Source organism: Enoplosus armatus, chromosome 12, assembly GCF_043641665.1.
Source record: "Enoplosus armatus isolate fEnoArm2 chromosome 12, fEnoArm2.hap1, whole genome shotgun sequence".
Lineage (NCBI taxonomy): Eukaryota > Metazoa > Chordata > Actinopteri > Centrarchiformes > Enoplosidae > Enoplosus > Enoplosus armatus.
The window spans coordinates 14,170,735-14,190,201 of NC_092191.1; the positions used below are offsets into that span (position 1 = coordinate 14,170,735).

Here is a 19,467-nt window from a genome sequence, read left to right on the forward strand (position 1 = left end):
ATTGGAAATGTCTAAATTTGTTCCCAGAGATGATACATTTGGCATCGCCAATAGTTGAATGGACCATGGACTAAAATACATTTATTCTGTAAATTTAAGGAGAGTGAGAACTGTGCATTAGGTTGGATTAACATATGTACTGTTGTTGAGGAAACGTGTTATCGAGTTGGTGAAATAAATTACATTCAGTGGCAAAAAAAGAAAGCAGTCATAGGCCAGCAACTTATAATTCCATCCATGTCTCAAGACTTTGCTTAGTATTGTGATCCAGCAGTCAGTAGACTATTTTCTTACGTTGTGGAACTCACTTCACCGTGAGAAGTTGCAGCAGATGAGGCATATGAGCGGAAGAGGCTTAGGTTTGCTGAGATAACAGATGAGATTTAGCAGCAAGGCTGGAAAGCCAGGGTACGCCCTGTGGAATTTCGTTACCATGGATCTGTGGCCACATCTAGTACCAGTTTACTCAGGGAGTTAGGGATTCATGATCAGGGATTACGGCGGGATGCAAAGGCTGCTTCAGAGGCAGCTGAAAAGAGCAACCAATGGCTCTGGCTGAAAAGAAAAGGCACTAGCTTGTGTGCAAAGCATGGATATCTATCTTGAGTTTAAGATAGGCGATACAGCAAATATCAGTGTCAAGTCAGCAGTCAAACAACTCTTCCTATTGCTGTATAATCACCTGACATAAGCTTTTTAATGTTGGTCCACAATGTGCAATTACTGTTGATATTCATTGTAAGAAGCATGATAGGTACATTTGTGAAACACGTATGTTGCTAAATATACAGACAGGCCAGTGTGGACGGGTTCAGTCCTGATCTGTGCTCTGCGCAGGTGTAACAGGGGCGGCACGCGATAACTGTTGAGCCTTCTGGGGTGTCGTGGGTCTAATTCAACTTGACATCTGTGATGGGAGGCTCCTACTCGATGACCCCAATGACATAGCCATCAGCTCACCCCCTCATTCCTGTAACACCACAGCCAGATTTCCACATAGATGCTCACCCAAAAAGCACACGGGACAGTCACATCGGATCTGATGTTAACACAAACACTTTTGTTGTATAAATGGTTGCTGACCTAAGAATGAACATGATTATCACCATTAGGATCACCAACACAGCTGATATAAAGAGAAATCTCCTTGTGAAATGATTTATCCTACTTAGTAAATTCTTATTGTTAATAAAGTAATTACTGCACTACAACACTGTTGACATAAGGTTTCTACATTATTATTGCTTTGCTAATTGTTATATAGAAGGTCCTGGGTTCAAACCTGTTGGACTTTAAAAGAGTTTAAAAGTTCTCCTCGTGTCTGCCAGGGTTTCCTCCAGTTTCCCCACTAAGTTCAAAGACATGCCAGTTAAGTGAACCGGAAACTCTAAACTCCCTGTAGGTATGACTTTGTTTTTCTGTCTCTGTGTTAGCCCTGAGATCGACTGGCAACCTGTCCAGGGTGTACACCATGACTCACCCGATGCATGCTGAAGTCTAGAGTCTCCAGCCCCCGACAATCCTGAACAGGATGAGCGGTATAGGAAATGGATGGATGGATGGATGAACACTTCAAGCTATCATTCACAATCTTTTAAACTATGGAGAGTTGCACCTTAGACACTTCAAGGGCTGAAACAATTCATCAGTTGATGAAAATACAATGCTGCCTCTGAATGTCACCTTAAATAGCGACTCTAATGTGGCTTGCTTCAGCAACTGATGAGGCGAGTGGACTCTGTGACCCATGTGTCATTAACACCGGTATTGTCCTTTAATGTTTAATTGAACACATTTCATTACCATCAATGTTACATTTCCCTAAAGAGCCGAAAATATTTGCTGAGAAGAACAGCTAAAAATAACAGTGGCAAGTTCTTGTGAGAAAAACATCACCTGGCCACAAAGATGCTCTGCCCACAGTGTCTTTGGTTTGTATATGCAGTATAATGTTCCAGTAAATCGGGCAAAAGCAAGTGCCAGACGCACTAACTGTGTCCTGCCAACAACATGAAGCTCCCGCGAGTGGTTTATCAGTTTATGTTCAGTGAATGTAAATTCAGACTGAGCCCGTCAGGCACAATAAGCAATTACAGGAAAATTATATTAATGAGACTTTCATAATATAATGTTATGAAACTCCTATTAATATATTTGCACAATTTGGTTGCATTTGTGAGCTCTGGCAATGAGCTTGGTGATTTTTCTAGGCTATCAATCGCAGGCCAAGGCTGTTAACTGATACTGTGAATAACTGTGCCTTGTCACCTCTATACTGCACATTGGAGCATGTCGTGATCAGTAGTGTGCTGACAAGTAGGCTTTTTATAATGGCTATTTTATAACATAATCTCATAATGAAAGGCATTTGAGTGCTTTATTTAAACATATTGGAAAGCGTAATTTCAAATAAATTGACAACCCACGAATGTAAGTAAACAGGATATAAGTAAAAAATATGATTCATGTGATGAATTAAATCATGCTGACTTTTCTGGCCTCACTTCCTCAGGCAGGATGTGTCACAGTCTAGGGACCGCGCTGGCAAAGGCTAATCACCTTTGGTTTTCAGTGTACACTGAGACGGCCAGAGGGGCCCCGGCAGAGGATCTTTGGCCACATTCACTGCATGCAAGTTTAAAAGGTCTGCAGCACTGCCTGCTACCACAGCTAATACAGGTATCACTTAAACGCTATTACAAAGGTCTAGATTTGGCCATAGCCCAACATACCTGTAGGACATTGGCACTTGTAGTGTCCTAGCAAGTCAGAGCATGTTCCATTGTGCTGGCAGGGGCTGGAGTCACACTCGTTGATCTCAGTCTCACAGTTTGTTCCTGAGAATAGAGGTAAAAAATGGAACAATTAGCTACATTTGTGTCTCATTACCATCTTCACATAGAGCTCCTCTCGAGTGATAACATATTACAAATGTCGTTACCTGTACATTGCATTTTTAAACATTGCCAAAAGTCCCTTTTCCTATATGAATGAAAGGAAACCAAGGAAATGGTTTATTTGCCATATTCAGTAAAGGAATAGCCTGTCCAAACAGGGGTACATTTTGTCTTCCAGGGGCTCACCACCTGAATCATATAGAACCTTAGTAAAGGAATGTTTGTGGCCTAATTATATATTATTTCTTATTTTAATTATATATATTGTGTCCAGAGAAAAGGTGCAAACTGTTGCAGGCAACTATTAAAGAGTTACATGAGAAAATTGATCACTCTCACTCTCTACAGCCAGCAGCCAATTAGCTTAGCATAAAGACTGGTGTAAAAACGACAAGTAGTGGTTTTATAAGGGTTATGTGCTGGACTATTTTCCCTGCTGCCAGTCTTTATGCTAAGCTAAGCTAAATGGCGACTGGATTTAGCTTTATATATAGCATACAGATATAAGAATGTGGTATCGATCTTCTCAACAATAATTTGCCCACAAACATTCCTTAATGTGCTGTAGGATTCAGGTGGTGAGCAAAGAGAGATGTTGGAGGAAATATACCCGAGGTTGGACAGGCTCACTTTCTTTAAGAAAATTTACACTTAATAATGAGCTCTGTCCCGGCTAAAGAGAGCAGATGAGGTGGGGGATGCAGGTTGCTTGATAGGAGATTTGTTGGGCGCTCAGCTGCCTCAGCAGCTGCTAGTTCTACCGCTGTGGTTGGGGGTGGGTGTCTTCCAGTGCAGGTTATTAATTTAAAATGTCCTATCATCAATAATGGAGGAGCAATGACATGTAGTGAAAGTCCCTTCTTGACAGTGGCACCCTCGTGCTACAGCACAAACACTATGATTGATATCATCTGCATGGTAGTTGCTACAGGTCATTATATACAAAATATGCCATGCTGTGCGGCAGCAAATTATACAAATGTGTCCTACTAAAATCTGAGAAACGCCTACACACATTTATGGCTGTGAATAAAATCAATTATGGTACCATAGCCTTCTTTATGAAACTTTAATAATACAAAATATGGTGGTTTAGCTTACAAAATGTCTTAAAAGACTAGAAATGATCAAATATAAAAAACTATGATGTACCTACAGATTCCTTCAAGCCAATAGATTCTTTCATCTTTATACCAGAAAAGGGTTCAAATGCAACATTACATTATCATCCACACAATTAAAAAAAGAAAGAAAGTGTATGATTGAGACCAGAAAAATATATGCAAACAGTTGTTGTTCCGTGAAAAATAAACCCAGCAAAAACAAAACCTAAATGCCGGGGGCTGAGTAATGTATCCTGAGTTGTGATCTATGATGTGAGTACAGTGGGGTTTCTGGGCACAGCTTGAAATTAAATTGGCCTTTCTATACTGCATGGCTCGAAATTCCAAAGCAAAAATCCCAAGATGCCAGAAAATGATGAATTCTATCAGTCACTAAGACCTGCCATGGTGTAAGAGACAATTTTCCATTACTGAAGTGGCAACAGATTTCAGCTTTGAACAGAGGGAAAAAATCTTGTTCATAGTGCTATGTAAGGGCTTATCTGACTGACAGGTGAGTGTGTCAGGACTTACAGCTAGATGGGAAAATACGCTATAGGCCAACACCTGAGTGCAATGGGGACACAGAAAAAAAGAAAATCACATTCACTGGTTGTTTAAGCAATGAAACAAACAACAATACTGTGTGTTACCATGATAACCCTTACACAGTATACAATGTTCAGCAAGGATCACATGTTCCATACTGTCAATAGCTGCGAATGAGATCAACTATACAACTCTCCTATAGGGTCTCTGCTAGAGACAACATCACACATTTATTATGTCATTACTAAAATATTACCAGGGAGGTCTTGAAGCAATGATTCAATGTTTCTTTGAATTTGTATGGTATGTGAATGTATAAGTATGGTGAATGAAAAGGGTTAATGCTTTTTTTCCTTAAACCTCATACTCTGTAGCAACCCTTTTTGTTTTTGTGTCACTCCCTTGTACCCTTGTTTTTTTTAAACGGTTGTCATTCATAGCTTAACAAGTTCCGGCCATGTTCCGAGCTGGCAGCTAATTAAGAAGCAGTTTGCCAGAGTGCTTGGATTAAATGCAATCAGCAGCGGGCCTCAGAAATGTCAAGCAGACAAGGCTACTGGTAAATAAGCTTCAAGGTTAAAAAAGATCGCTTCATCAAGAGAACTGGCCTTTGCTTAAAATCTGTGCTTGGCTTGTGATTTATAAATCATAACACAACCACCCATTTCTGGCCTGAAGTTGTAGAAGCTGGTTTTGGTGCTTCTCTGTTCAGATTTAGACAAACCGAATCAGGTACAGTCTTATTACCTATGCAGTAAATCAACACCAACTACTACTAATAAAAAATGTATTGATCACTGCAGGGAGTTTCTGTTTTCCTTGTCCACCACCTCAGGGTGGTCAGAGGTCAGTTATGGAACAGCAGCCCTTGAGCTGGCTGTGATTTATTCTTTTTAGACATTAATCAGAGCGGATGCTTGCAAACATGGTGGTTTGAACCTAAACCTGACAGTAAAAGAGTGGCCTCCCCTCTCACTGTGTTGCATTAGAGGTCTTTGAATGAACCCAAATGTGACCCCCTCTCTCTAAACAATCTGCTCTCAGATGTGACAGGTTACTGCTGTGTTATTACGGAACAGACTTGACCAAGTTTACATCATGTCAGAAATATAGATATTAGCAAACGCTGCTTTAGGAAATTAGATGAACCGCTTGAATGTTTAAAAGATTTAAAAGGTCAATTACAAATGTGTGCTCTATTGTGCTCTTTATTGGGTTACTGCAGAGTGCATGATAATGCTTTTATTATGTTTGTTTGCATTAAAATTTAACATTTTTTTTAAAGCTCCATTAAGGCATATTTTTCTACCCAAACATTGCACATGTTGTTATGTTATCTAACTAATAAGGCTCAATGAGTTTACCCGATATGCACAGATAATAACAAGCAGAGGCTTGGTTGGTGGTTGGGTCTAGGTAGGGATTTGGTTCTTAAGATTGGGTTAAGCATCTGGGTCCACTGAAACACTCCATAATCCACCCCTACAATCCTATATAATAATCCTATAATAATCTTTTACTGCAAGAACTCCTCTCTCAAATAACATTTTTGTATCTATTATGTAAGCTAAAAGGTGTTTCTATAATGATAAGGTGGCAACAAAGAATGCATTTCCTTCGCAAAGCTTTTTATTTGACATAACATTTTAATGGACATTAATGGACGGCCAAACAGAAACCCATACTTTCTGTGACCATAGAATAGGTGCCTTTATTTTAGCATGATACACATTATTCAGTTTTGATGGAATACATGAGTTTGTCATGACTTGTTTATAGATTTGAAGCTATTTTTAAGCTTAAAACTTAAAAACCTTAAAACACCAACAAAGGGCAAAATGGAAACATTTATAATTTATGTATTGCTCTCAGCATGAGAGCTCTCTATGTCAAATGTCTTGAATGCAGAATGCAGAATCACTGTCTTAAAGGAATAAAATATTCAGTAAATTACTGCCTTCACTATCTGTGTTGCATGTCGGCCTCACATCTTCGCATAGTATTGTGCATACATTGCATATACAGGATGTTTACATAACAACAAAGTCTGAAAACATCAAAACAGAACATAAACCTCTGCCAACAGCATGTAGGTGTCAAGCTATACCAATTCCACGTCAGATTTTCCCCAAACATCAATCATTCCTTCCTCGCCCCATGACCAACCTTCCCACAAGGGTTTGTACAAATCGATCCATATTTTGAGATAACTGACAGACGGACAGACAGATGGAAAGGGGCAAAAACAGATAATAAAGCAAAGTTATCTCACCTGTGAAGCCGAGGGAACATTTGCAGGTGTACCGTGGGGGAGATGATGGCTGACTTGTTGTAATGCATGTGGCTCCATTCAAACAGATGTTTGGTTTTATCAGACAGGCATTGCCTACATATTGACAAAACTCTCCAATCCATCCTGGGGCACAAACACACTGCAGACAAACAGTACAACATTTACAGCATCAGGGTACAGTACATGAACTTATCACTCAGTACTGATAAAGAATGATGACACAGAGGAGTATGTATTAGAGCAATGATATGTTTTTCTTTGTTTTTGCACTACCCCAGCACACTAAATGCTGAGATCACCACACATGAAATGATATTGCAGTGAAGGCAAAAATCTCAGAGACCGACATTGAGAAACAAGGTAACATAAATTCAAACCTATCTGCATGGCTAGATACCACTACAGGGACTGTAAGTGAGAAAACCTTTAGGTTTTTTCGTTACTTTAGGTGAACCGACCCTTTTAAGCTGAAACAGCACTTTAACCTCAGTCATTTTTTCATTACAAATCCAATGTGCTGGAGTACAGAGCCAAAGCAAAACTGTCAAATTCTTTTTCAAAAGGACTGGTCAGTTTTATGTGACCTCTTGTTTTATTCTGTCTGTTAAGAGCATCTATATGAATTGAGCAGGCTACCTTTAATGAACTACTCAATGGCTTTTCATACTCAAAGGAAAACTACATTGCAAATATAAATACAAATAAAAACATAAAACACAGAAATGGCCATTTGCAATGAGCAAAAATTTGTGATTATGTCTGACCCCCACCAATACCAAGCATCTAAAAGTGGATTTTAGATTAAGAACACTCTCAGTGGCCTAATGGAACAAGACTGATGGAGAATAATTAGGAGCTATGGGGCATTACAGAACAGTCTCAGGTGTTGTAAAAAATACAGACGTTTGAGGAGACTGAGCAATAGAGAGGCAAATTAGACCAGAACATGTCTGCCTGAGCACTGCGTCCACATACTCACAATGATTAATGGGTTGGAATTGGATTACTGCTGTCTGTAGACATCTTCTACCAGTGACGTTTCTGTTATTCTCTATGTTTTTTATTTCAATTAATGATTTTCTTATGCATAAAGCTTTGGAGACCAAAGATGGAAATGCCTTTCATGCTGTGACATGCAGTAGCCTATTTTATGTTAAAAACCAGATGCGTTGAATAGATCATATCTGTCTATTTGCACTTGAATGCTTAAGATTTTATATATTCAAAGACAAATAAGAACATGTTGTAGCTGCCAGTAAGAGGGCAATATAGAAGGTAGTAAAATCAATCCAACTTATGGATCAGTCCATCATTAAAAGAAAATCACATTATTTTGTTTTTGAAAACTATTACATGTTGAAATGTAAATATATTACACTCAGAAATCACACAACAGGAATTCTGATTGACATCTAATCCAGAAAGTGAAAAAGGATGCTGTTGTTTACCATATACCAGCGTCATACACAATATTTCATACTCAAACTGGCTAATTCTTGCATTGCATACAATCAAATGCAACAGTAAAGGATGGGCTACTCTCATTTTCTTGAAGTCAAATCATAAAAAGTTTAGCAATTGTAAAAAGCCTCACTACTGAAGCAAAAGATGTATGTATCATTGCTCTTCTAATGCAATGATCACTTTCTGTTCGCACTGTAATGAAGGTGCAGCATGAGTATTTCATTAAGACTGAAACATCGAATTATTTACCTGATGTCCGCCAATTATCCTCAAGCACAATCCCTCATTTAGGCAGTTGATATTGAGCAGCCTGCAGTAGTCAATTATTTCTTCACAATTCTTCCCGGAAAACCCTCTCAGACATCTGTTAAGAGGAGGTCAGTGTCATCAAAATCAATTCACTCTGAGCCTTGAGCACTAACAAGCCATATTTTTTCTTTTTACAAGATACATGGTTATAATTTTGTTTTCTACATGACATGTTTGAGATACAGACGTGTGTGAGATAGTGTGTGCAAATTATTCTTCCAATTTTTATGACCTGGATTGCCAAATGGGTGGAGTTAGCATATCAGCACAAATTAGGGTCCATTATAAATCACAGCTCCTACTTTCCTAGAACCGTAAAAATCACACTTCTTATTTCACTGATTCTGCTGTCTGAGAAAAACAAAATTGTCTCCAAGGTTTCAGGTAAGAATCAGCAACATGCTGTTTATCCATTATCAATTAAAAAGCCATCACATTGAGCTGAGGCAACATTACCAAAAATATGATTTGAAAATGTTCACATTCATAATATGGAGTCAAAATGAGAATTTATGTGTTGAGTACTTAAAACGAATCAGTCTTGCGATCTGGTATAATAACTGGATTTAAAAGAAATAAGATGGAGGATGGAGTGGAGACCTCAAAAGTAGAGCCTTATAAGCATGAACTCTTTCTCATCAATGCAGTAGACCTGAAAACATATTCACATAAATCCCAATAGTGAGTCACCAAAAAACATTTCTATCTTGTCTGTTAGAAAGGGTGGTTGGTTAAAAATATATTATACAGTCATTTTTCAAGGGTACGACTTCATATCTAAACTACAGGTTTAGATATGGAAAAAGACTAGCACTATAAGCACAAGCAGCCTGTTAAAAACAGGTTTGAGTGTGATGATAAGTATCAAGAGAGCATCAGACTGTGATCTAGCAGAAGCCTATATCCTCCGAGAAGCTTTGCGAGGCAAACTGTTCTAAGATTGCTTTGTTGAAAACTATTTTTTTCAACACAATTTGAATAAGAGTTGACAAATGTTCTTTTATTTAAAAGATGAAGGTGGTATAAAACACTTTTTATGTTTAAAAAAAAACCATGAAAAGACCTAAACTAATGTGTATCTCATAACTTTCCGACTTCCCAACCCTGCTTTACACTTTGCCCCAAGCCCCAATGAGTTCCTATTAGAAATATTAGTGTTTTTAAAAAGTACATCGTTTTTTGTTTTTTTTTAAAAGCCACATCATTTCCTAAAACAGCTGGGCACTGTAGGTTACTTAAGAGTAAATAGTGTATTTTTGTTGGAGACTATTTTCAGCTGTGGATGAATACACATTTAGTGTGCAAGTCAGTGTTTACATCTCCAGGACAGTATATGCAGGACTCTATATAACAAACAGTTCCCATGTTCACAGTAACAAGTCTTCCAGCGGAAACATTGTGTCTCATTGATGTTTTTTAAGAATGTTTTTTTGTTTGTTTGTTTTTAATAGTTTTTGGATGATAATGGAGGTCTATCGCCCAGAGGAATAAGTTACAGCAGGCTTTGAATACACAGTCAATACCTGTAAGTAGGATCAACTCATTGTTGGTTTTGGTCTTTACATGGGATTTGACGACAAGAAGAAAAATATAGAACTTCATCAGCCAACACTGAGGCTTGAGTTCTGCCAGATAGGTATGTATTAGTCCAAGAGCTTTTAAGTAAAATGTAAATCCTAATCACATTCAAAGGTGGAAAAAGAATAAAAGACCCATTTTTATTCCCTCTCAGTGGGGGACGCATTCACAAGACATTCCAATCATCTAGAAAGGGGACTATGAGAGTGGCCTCTATTAGATCCCTGTATGTGTTTCACCTGCAGACATAATCATTTCCCCTGGACACGCAGGTGGCATTGTTGAGACATGGTGATGGGCTGCACAGGTTCTGCTGCCTCCTGCATGCTGGGACCACATTACCATCTGCACAGACACATTCAGAGGCCTGTGTACAGAGGCAAAACAAACCAGGTCACCTCTCCGCTTGGGAAAACAGGGTTAGATTACACAAAGGCACATAAGATCACTAACTGTTGGAACATTAATCAATAATAGAGCGATTCACTCTTATGATAAAATTGCGCCTTGATTGACTCACATTATTTCTTACTGATCTTTACAATTATATATAATCTAATCAAGTAAATAACAGGTTTTATATATGTTTTATTATGAGTTTTAGATCTCATGAGAGGCTAATAATTGCTAATGGTCTTGTAATCCAAAGTTAAAGAGATTTGAATTTCACATTAAGCTTCGAGAAAAATATCTGTGTCAAGCTGCAGCAATATCAGGCTTTATTTTGATAAATGTCCCTTTTAGTCTGCTCTACTCTGGTATTCTTAGGTGGGCTGTGAAAATGTGTAGTGCACTTGGTAAACTGTAATGAACAAAACAAAGGTCAGGGAAAGACAATTAGATCATTACTGTATTTTCTCTGGTGTATCCTCAAGAACATTGGAAACACTACTGCCTTTGCAAAATGTATGACCACAATAGCATTTCCAGTGAAACTTGGAAATTGCAGCAGGCACACAACTACAAAAAGCTTTTGATGAGCGCCATTTCAAACTGGCACTTAAGTATGCACTGGGTCATTCAATCAAAATGCTAGAGGAAGCAAACACTCTTTCCCCTAGCTCATCTTCAGGAGGAAATATTAATTGCTGTTGGAGCCTTCAGAATGAAGCCATTTGATCTTGTTTCAAGACACTATATTAATTTTCATGTGCCATTTCTTGTTTATGTCCCACTGATATAAAAAATAAAGAAATAAGGGAAATTAAGTCCTCACACGCACCCTGCAATTTTGTTCCTCCTGACATGCGTATGACATGCAATCGAAGTCAACTTGGGTGTCGCAGTAGAGGCCCCCGAATCTTTCTGGACAACGACAAACAAATCCTTCTTTACTCTCCTCACAAACGCCACCATTTCTGCACGGATTTGGATCACAGGGGGCTTTCCTCTTCTCACAAGGTGGGCCTGGAAAATACACAACGCAAAAATTACTGCACTCTTATTCAGACTGTGGGAATTATGTATTTATGTCTAGAAACTACAATGTGTGAAAGCCTGTCACCCAGAGGACAGGAACATTCAAAATAAGATCTCTTCTTTGTCCAGCCTACGTCTCCATATCTGAGCTCAATTTAACATCAATATGAGATTTTGACCATTTTCTTAAATTCAGCGCCTGAGAAATAAGCCTTCCTCTTGTCTCAGCCCAATCCTAATTTAAGATCTTAAAATGCTCTTTTTTCTTCTCCGACTGTGCTGATCTTTATTTGTCTGAAATAATCAGCTCTTGAGATAACAGTAAGATCCAAAAGAAAACTTGACTGGCTTCTAAATGAGCCTGCACAAGATCAGATACTTGTCTGAGTGATCAAATTCAAGTCTCAACGCTGTGTGTTTTATCTGTTCTCAGAGTTGTCTCACATCTGTCAAAAAGAGTCAAAACAAGATCTACATATGACCTTCAGTTCTTCATTGATTTGTACAAGAGCATTATTTGTAGCATAGATATTATCCTCACAATTAAACTAAAGGCAAGACTAAGTGTACATAGCATCACTGCTGTCAGAATTGTATGTTGGCCTCTGATTGATGATACTGATGTAGAGTAGAACCGTGATACCCTCTTTTCAAACACAATGTTATCTAGCACACAGATATAATGTTTACATCAATGAGCGAAAATCGAATGAGAAATACATACATATATGTATACATGTAATGTATGTTCATGGCCATGTTCAATAACAATAAAGGTCCACACAAGAACTGAACTTTCTCATCCTCCATCATAGTCTGAAAAGACAGGTGACCGACACCAAACACTACCAAACACCAATATTCATTAATTTTCTTAATTCTTAAAACAACGGCTTGGTGTTGATCATTTAAAATAAGGCCTGAATTAAGGAGTCAGTTCGCACGGACAGACAATAAGAGTTTCCAACTTGGAAAGTGTGATGTTTCAATCCCGTATGTACACTAAGTACAAAATAAGTTCATACCTCTGTACCAAGTACAGGAAGTAAGTAACAGGAAAGTCATCATAAAGATGTGTATATGATTTTCATGGAGGATTTTCACTGAACTGTGAACAAAGTAGCCAGTGCTGCAGCCCGGTTCATTTTACGAGATAAAGTAATTCTGAACTAAGCTGTAGCCAGTAGTTTTCTAAATACTGCAGTACCACAATGCTTCCACCACCACCACCAGCAGCTTAACCAGAGGCAGGGTAACGTTGTAGTGACATTGTATGCAAAGGATAAAATTAGACTGAATTCACTGGAGGTTCAAGGTGAATAAAATTTGATGTTATTCCCCGGTGAGGGTTTTCATTTTTGTGTTCTTCACAAGGTGCCGACACATTTATCTTTCCAGTGACTCTTTCTTTGCATATTTTCTTTAATCCCCCTGCTGATACAAGTGCTCATGTCCCAGAGGCTCCTCGTAGCCTCCTCTGTGGGCATCAATCTTACTGTGTACAACTTCAGGGCTTGCTTTTTCCTCAACTCATTTCCCACCAGATATTGAGTTTTCATAACTGGTCCACTAAAAGTTGCACCAATACAGACTAATATACATTTTAGGAACACTTCCATCTGTCACGTATACAGTGTTTATGGAATAGATAACTGCTGTAGCACTCTCTGCCCTCAAGAGAGGATTTCATAATATGTGATAATTTTACTTTGGGTTATGCATGGTATAATATAACTATTCCTTTTTTTATTATTTGTATTTGTGCTGGCGTTTACGTCTACCACAGATCTGTTCATCTCAAGCAACCTTATTATTGCAGTGATTATGAACTGCAGCAATCTAACATACATAACGAAACAACATCGTGTCAGTATCTAATTAAATTGTTTAACAAGGGTAATGACTGTATATATAGTCCAAATTAAACTTTAAACAATTAATATTACTACCAAGAAGATTGTAAAAACAATTAACACCTTATACAAAATGGCAATGGCCCTATAAAGATGGTAATACCTTGCAACAAACACCCTAGAGGTAGTGCAGAGGAGAGTCAAATCAAAAGAAAATCTCATTTGAAACGTCCCTTGAGTTTGGCTCATTATTCTGTGCGCATAGACTTTGGCCTATGAGGGCAGCCAGTGCTGGAGCAGCCACTAACTTCCAGTTGATTAATGAGGCAACTGCAGGGAGGTAGAGGAAGCACAAGCTCCACAGAACTCCCAAGAAGCTGATGGGACAGCAGGACACCATGACTATGCGGAAGCACCCAGCAGAGTCTGCTTATTTGAGAGAGCAGCAGCAATTAAAGCAAATTAGATAAAAGCTACAAAGGCAAAGGGTGCATGTAACTCACCAATTTGTTTCTGATGTGAATCATATGAATTATCCATTTAAAAAAAGTGTGGACATTTTGGCAATGCCACCTGTTTTGTTTGGTTTTGCCAAATGTCTTGTTCTATCAGTTATTCATTGGACAAGATAATGGCGTTTTCTGTTTTTCAGTTGTGTGTTAGGTCATCATTAATAGCTCCTCTTAAAAGTCCTTGCATTTTATTAATAAAACAGTGCTAAAGCTAATTAAATTATTTGACATCCATGTATGTTTTAGGGACATGGAAGATGAAATCCAAAGGACAACGGGGTGTAACACTCCAAGGAATAAATGAAACATTTCAGAGAATTATGAAAAATAATTTCAAAGTTCATATGAGATTATTTGGACATACAATCTGCTAATTTAATGTTTCCTTGATAATCAACAAAAACAACAGATGAAGGCAAAGCGTTATTGTTCTTATCTTGTAATCTTCTCTTTTAAATGTTAAACAAGTTATGAGTTGTTCTTTGAAACGTCTAATACTACCCTCCACTCCCTGCTCTGTACTTTCTTCTCCGACTGGATAGACTTAATCTGCTCATAAAAAAAAAAAAACGGAAGCCAGACAGTACTGGAAGTAACCTTGAAACCACTTCTCCAAAATAATAAGCTGAAAGCGTGGGCTGGACTCGAAAGGCAAAGCTGTGACACTTCAAGAATGCTGCCAGGACAAATTGTGCTCCAAACACAACAATGAATCAATGTGAAGAGCCACCTGGAGTTTTTATTTCAGAAAGTTCATTGCAGGCTTGTGTTTACAGCAGACAGTGATATCCAGGGCAAACCCGAGAAGTATCCAGGTCCTGTAACCCATTTGTGTGTGATATCCATTAACCTAACTCTACTTTACTGGAGCAAATGAGACTCATTACCTAAATCATGGGTGAAGCAGTAATGTCTCAGAAACAAGCTCACCAGATCACGAGTGCCACCCAATGCTCATACATGAGCCTCCAGTAACTTGTCTAAATCACATGGCAAGGAACACAATTTAACTGCCAATGAAAAGTACATTACAATTGTGTCTGATTCTCTTTTGTAAATGATTCATGAGGAGAGGTATTAGCATACTTTAGCATCGGCTAAAGTGGGTATTATATGATGAACAGACCACCAAAACCACGAGCACGACACACAGTGATTTATACAGAATTTAGAAATCTAATATTGAACACTACCGTCAATGAGATTTTTGGATCTGCTCCATCTTCTTAGACCAGGGTACATTAAATAATGAAACATTAAAAAATAATAATGGAAAAATATATGAATGTTGTGTTTTAGCCATGCCATCCCACAGAAGTTGAGCAGTATCAACGTTCTGATTTAATATGCTCAGCAGAAACAATACACAATAAATTACATTTTGATCGATTGCTGTAAACCTTTGTTTTATCAACTGGGACATGCTCAGTTAGCCAGCAGTTTAGCCCTGGCTTTTTACAACGGCAAGTCACTCGTCGTAACACGAGGCGTTTGATTTGAAGTGGCCGCTTCATATATTATGATGACAAATAACAGCAAGCAGGACGAGGTTTAAAGCCCACGAGGAAATACTGATCTTTAAAAGAGATATGGCTTTTGTAGTTTTCAGCTTTGACCTTTTCCAAAGATAGTTGCCCCTTCGAGGTAAATTACATGGTTGTGCATGTGGAACTGGGATGCAGCACAATCTTTCCCATTGCCTTTGGTTGGACAGCATCATGAAAAACTGATTGGTCGTCTTTGACTCACCTGTCAGGGATCAAAACTGTACAATTACATTCAAAGATTATGTTTCCATTGTCATAGTGACAGACGATTCAGCTATATTATACCAACAACCAGCTGAATAAGAGCTGCTTACCAGAGAATCCTGTGTCACAGATGCATTTGAAGGTGGCAGGCGACACTTGAACACATGTCCCATTTTCACAAATTCTGTCACAGTTTTCTTTCCCAAGGACTTCAGAGCAGTTAACCCCTGAAACAAATGGCAAGTCAGTCAAACACACAGAGATAGAAAAAAAAGATATGCCTGGATTATGAAGTATTATGGAGCAGAGCTATAGTGAATGCTATTTATTTGAATTTCTGATAGAAAAAAAATAAAATGAAACCAGTGCTGTAGATAATACTGCTTCAGAGAGAACTTGTTGGCAGCAAAGAGATTAAGAAAGAAGTCATTTAGAATGCAAGCTGTTTTAATATTAATTCTGTTTGCATTACATACGAGTGAGCTGAAAAACAATGATTTGATGTGTTCCATAAATATATAATTGAGGAGGCAGCTTGCATTACATTTTAAGTTACTTTTATATTCTTTCAGTTACTGCCAACTAATCTGAGAGTAAAATTCTGTCAAATGCATCAATCAGACTACACAAAATACACAAACATGATGGGTTTCTCTGGGGGGAAGAAGTTATTTCATGCGTAACTCAGTACATCAAATCCCATTTGACTTAAAGCGATTTCATTGTACAACAGAGGTAAAAATCAATGAAGTGTACTGAATTTCTGTTATGTTTTTGATCGAGCTCCAATTCAAATAAGTTAAGAGAGTTCAACAAACGGGATCAGTGGGTTTCGTCCTTACCTGTAAAATGTGGAGGACACAGACATTTATATGTTCTGTGGTTTGGATCTGTCGATCCATTGCTCAAACAGACTCCTTTGTTTTCACAAGGGTTATCCAAACAAGCATCAGACTTTTCACAAAACCTCCCAGAGTAGTGGTGGTGACATCGACAGTGGTATGCACCTTCCCAGAGGCCTGTTTGACAAACACCGCTCCCCGAACAAAGTCGAAGCAGAGGAGAACCCTGGCAAAGTTGCGTTTTAACAGACACGTTGAGCCTTAAGCCGAGCTTGCACAGCTGCATGTCTCCCTCATGCAGAGCGATGAAGTAATGATGACCCGGGACAAGCCACTTGGCCTCAACTTGCTCACTTTCATTTATATTGTGCGGGAAAAGAAACTGATCTTTTATCTGTCCACTTGTGGAACAGCTTTCAAAGCTGTCCTTTGACACATTGAGGAGTCTGATGCCATATGACTTCAGTGTTTCATCAGCAGACATCAGCAGTTTGTCTCCGTGTTGCAGCTGAAGTGGGCATATCTGTGGGAAGTTGAAGGGTTGCCCAGTTGACTCATCTCCCCTCTGAGAATCCCAACACTCAGAAACGCTCCTACAGATGTGTCCTAGGAGAGTCCAATTCATTTCGATTGTGTGTTGTTTAAGGTGCCATTCAAGTGAAGCTTGTCGTTTGCAAACTGTTTGGCAGTGGATCAAGTGGACAGCCACAAAGACTGCAATCAAGTGAAACAGTGATGCCCCCATGTTCTTACTATTTAATACAAATCAATCTGATACTTTTAAACCCACTTTGTGTCATCTGGAGAATGGCTGAGGCAAAAGCGTTGTGTTGTACTTCATGAGATGCTGTTCCAAGTCCACATGAATAGTAATGACCTGAGGAAAACAAAAATGGTGATTAATGATTTGCAAAAGGAAGTTGATATCTACAAAAACAGACACAGAGACCACACTGCTATCACAAACACTTGCTTCATTGTAACACATAGACTTGTGGCTTCAGCAAGTCTAGCAGGGCTGTCATAATCATGCAGCGCTGCTGACCACCAAGTGTGTCACAGCAGCCTCGGCCTCCCGGAGGTTTCTACAGAGAGTGACAATGTCAGATAAAATATTCTCTCTCCCCTGCCGGTGCCTGATACCTCAGTGTCATGCAGTGAGATGAGTTGAAGCAGACAGCATTGTCTTTTTCCCTCAGGCCCTCTTCATACGTGTGCACGAGATAAAACAACAAAGTAGAGAAGCCTCCCTGCAAGAGTAAAACTCTGCTCCTTGATCAGCTCACGAGGGCTGATATAACTAACTGCATGGTGATAAGTAATAAAACGCTGAATATGGAACACCAATATCAATAGAAGGGGGAGCGATAAAGTGAATGAGATTGCATTGTCGTGAGGGCTGTGTGGGCACCCAGAGGATCTCATTTACATGAGATGAGGTTGACTATTGTGTTTCACTGAACAAATCAGAAAGCTGTCACCTGATTTCTGAGGAACATAAATTCAATTCAAAGTAGGATACTCATAGCAGCAGTGGAAGAATAAATAGCACTTTGTTTATTTATTTATCTATTTTTTATTTAACTTAAAGCTGCTTTTAACAGTATTTTTATATTAACAATGACTCAAATGACTATGTCTAATGTTTCTCGTAGTGATGAACCCATAAAGAAAATGATCCCCTTATCGCTGCCCAACCCAAAGGGAAGACTCTCCCCTTCTCTCTTCCCATTGCCTTGCATACCTGGGGATCCCCAGATGTGAGGTTCGCAGTTGGACCCTCTTGGGTCACAGCGATCTGTCGGGTCTCCCCAAGGCACACTGACAAAGTTAGCGACTAGCTGGTGTACATAGTGTAGCATTTAGCAGCAAAAGAGCGACAGGAGTGGGTGGAGACCATAAACAAGGGTAAAAGGAAGGTGAATATTTCACTTACAGGTGAGCAGACACACAACACGAAATGAATACTAATATTGCTGCATGTCTGCTGGATTTGTAAATAAGCAACCATTTGCTAACACTTTCACCATATCAACTTTATACGGGCATATCAGTGTTGTGTTCACAGCTTGTTGCAAAATGAATAACTTTACAGTTACAATTACGGGTTCAACCTGGAAAGTCTTCTTTAGATTTAAACCAACATCTATCTCAATGTCCTAGCCAAGATAGAGGGCGATAATGATGAGTTACAGACTAAGAACATAAAACTGACAAGTTAATATATATCACAAAATAATAAGTAAACAAAAATGTGATTATAACATCATAAATAAAATTGACATTTCTAGGCAGGAGGTCATGACTGGTACTGCAGGTATTGGACTTTCATATTAGCTGCCTCAATTCAATAATACATTGCATAATAATAGATGTAATAATACAATGCACTTATTTTCACCTCATCTACCAAACATAACAAGGCCATGGTCACTGCCACAGCCATCTTGTTCACAAAGATCTGTAATCCAAAGTTGGAGCAGAGAGACAGCTGGGATAGAAAGACCACCATCTTATATCACTACACATGTGACAGCAAACTGGCAACGTCCACAAGCAGCATGAGTAATAGATCGATGCTAGAGGAAACACTGTGGCCAGGGGAAAAAATTGCATGTGGGATCCTGCCAACTTTCCCCCCCCCCCCAATTTCCACAGATATGCAGCAAGGAAGCAGCAAGCATGCAAAGCCTAGTGGTTTATATTTTAGTCAATACATTTGATCCAAATACTGATTTTTTGCGATAACCTCTAATACAGTGCTGGTAATTTGGTTTAGTAAAATCCAAAGCGAGATATTTAGAGGCTGTTTCGACCCTACACAGTGTGCATGATGAATACAAGTGGGACCCTAAAACACATTCATCCTTCTTAATTGTGCAGTGGTTCAAATTAAT

The 19,467-nt window shown here is 38.8% G+C and overlaps 1 protein-coding gene across 1 annotated transcript in view; it reads right to left on the bottom strand.

The window, feature by feature from the left end:
• eys (eyes shut homolog) overlaps positions 1–17,315 on the bottom strand; it is a 136,457-nt gene extending 119,142 nt beyond the window's left edge. The window contains exons 1-7 of the mRNA XM_070915969.1: positions 16,571–17,315; positions 15,839–15,955; positions 11,410–11,600; positions 10,433–10,560; positions 8,556–8,670; positions 6,822–6,981; positions 2,733–2,837 (exon numbers count right to left, since the gene is read on the bottom strand). Of these exons, the coding sequence (XP_070772070.1) occupies positions 2,733–2,837; positions 6,822–6,981; positions 8,556–8,670; positions 10,433–10,560; positions 11,410–11,600; positions 15,839–15,955; positions 16,571–17,315 (1,561 nt within the window). The remainder of the gene's footprint in view (positions 1–2,732; positions 2,838–6,821; positions 6,982–8,555; positions 8,671–10,432; positions 10,561–11,409; positions 11,601–15,838; positions 15,956–16,570) is intronic.
• Between the last annotated feature and the right edge of the window lie 2,152 nt (positions 17,316–19,467).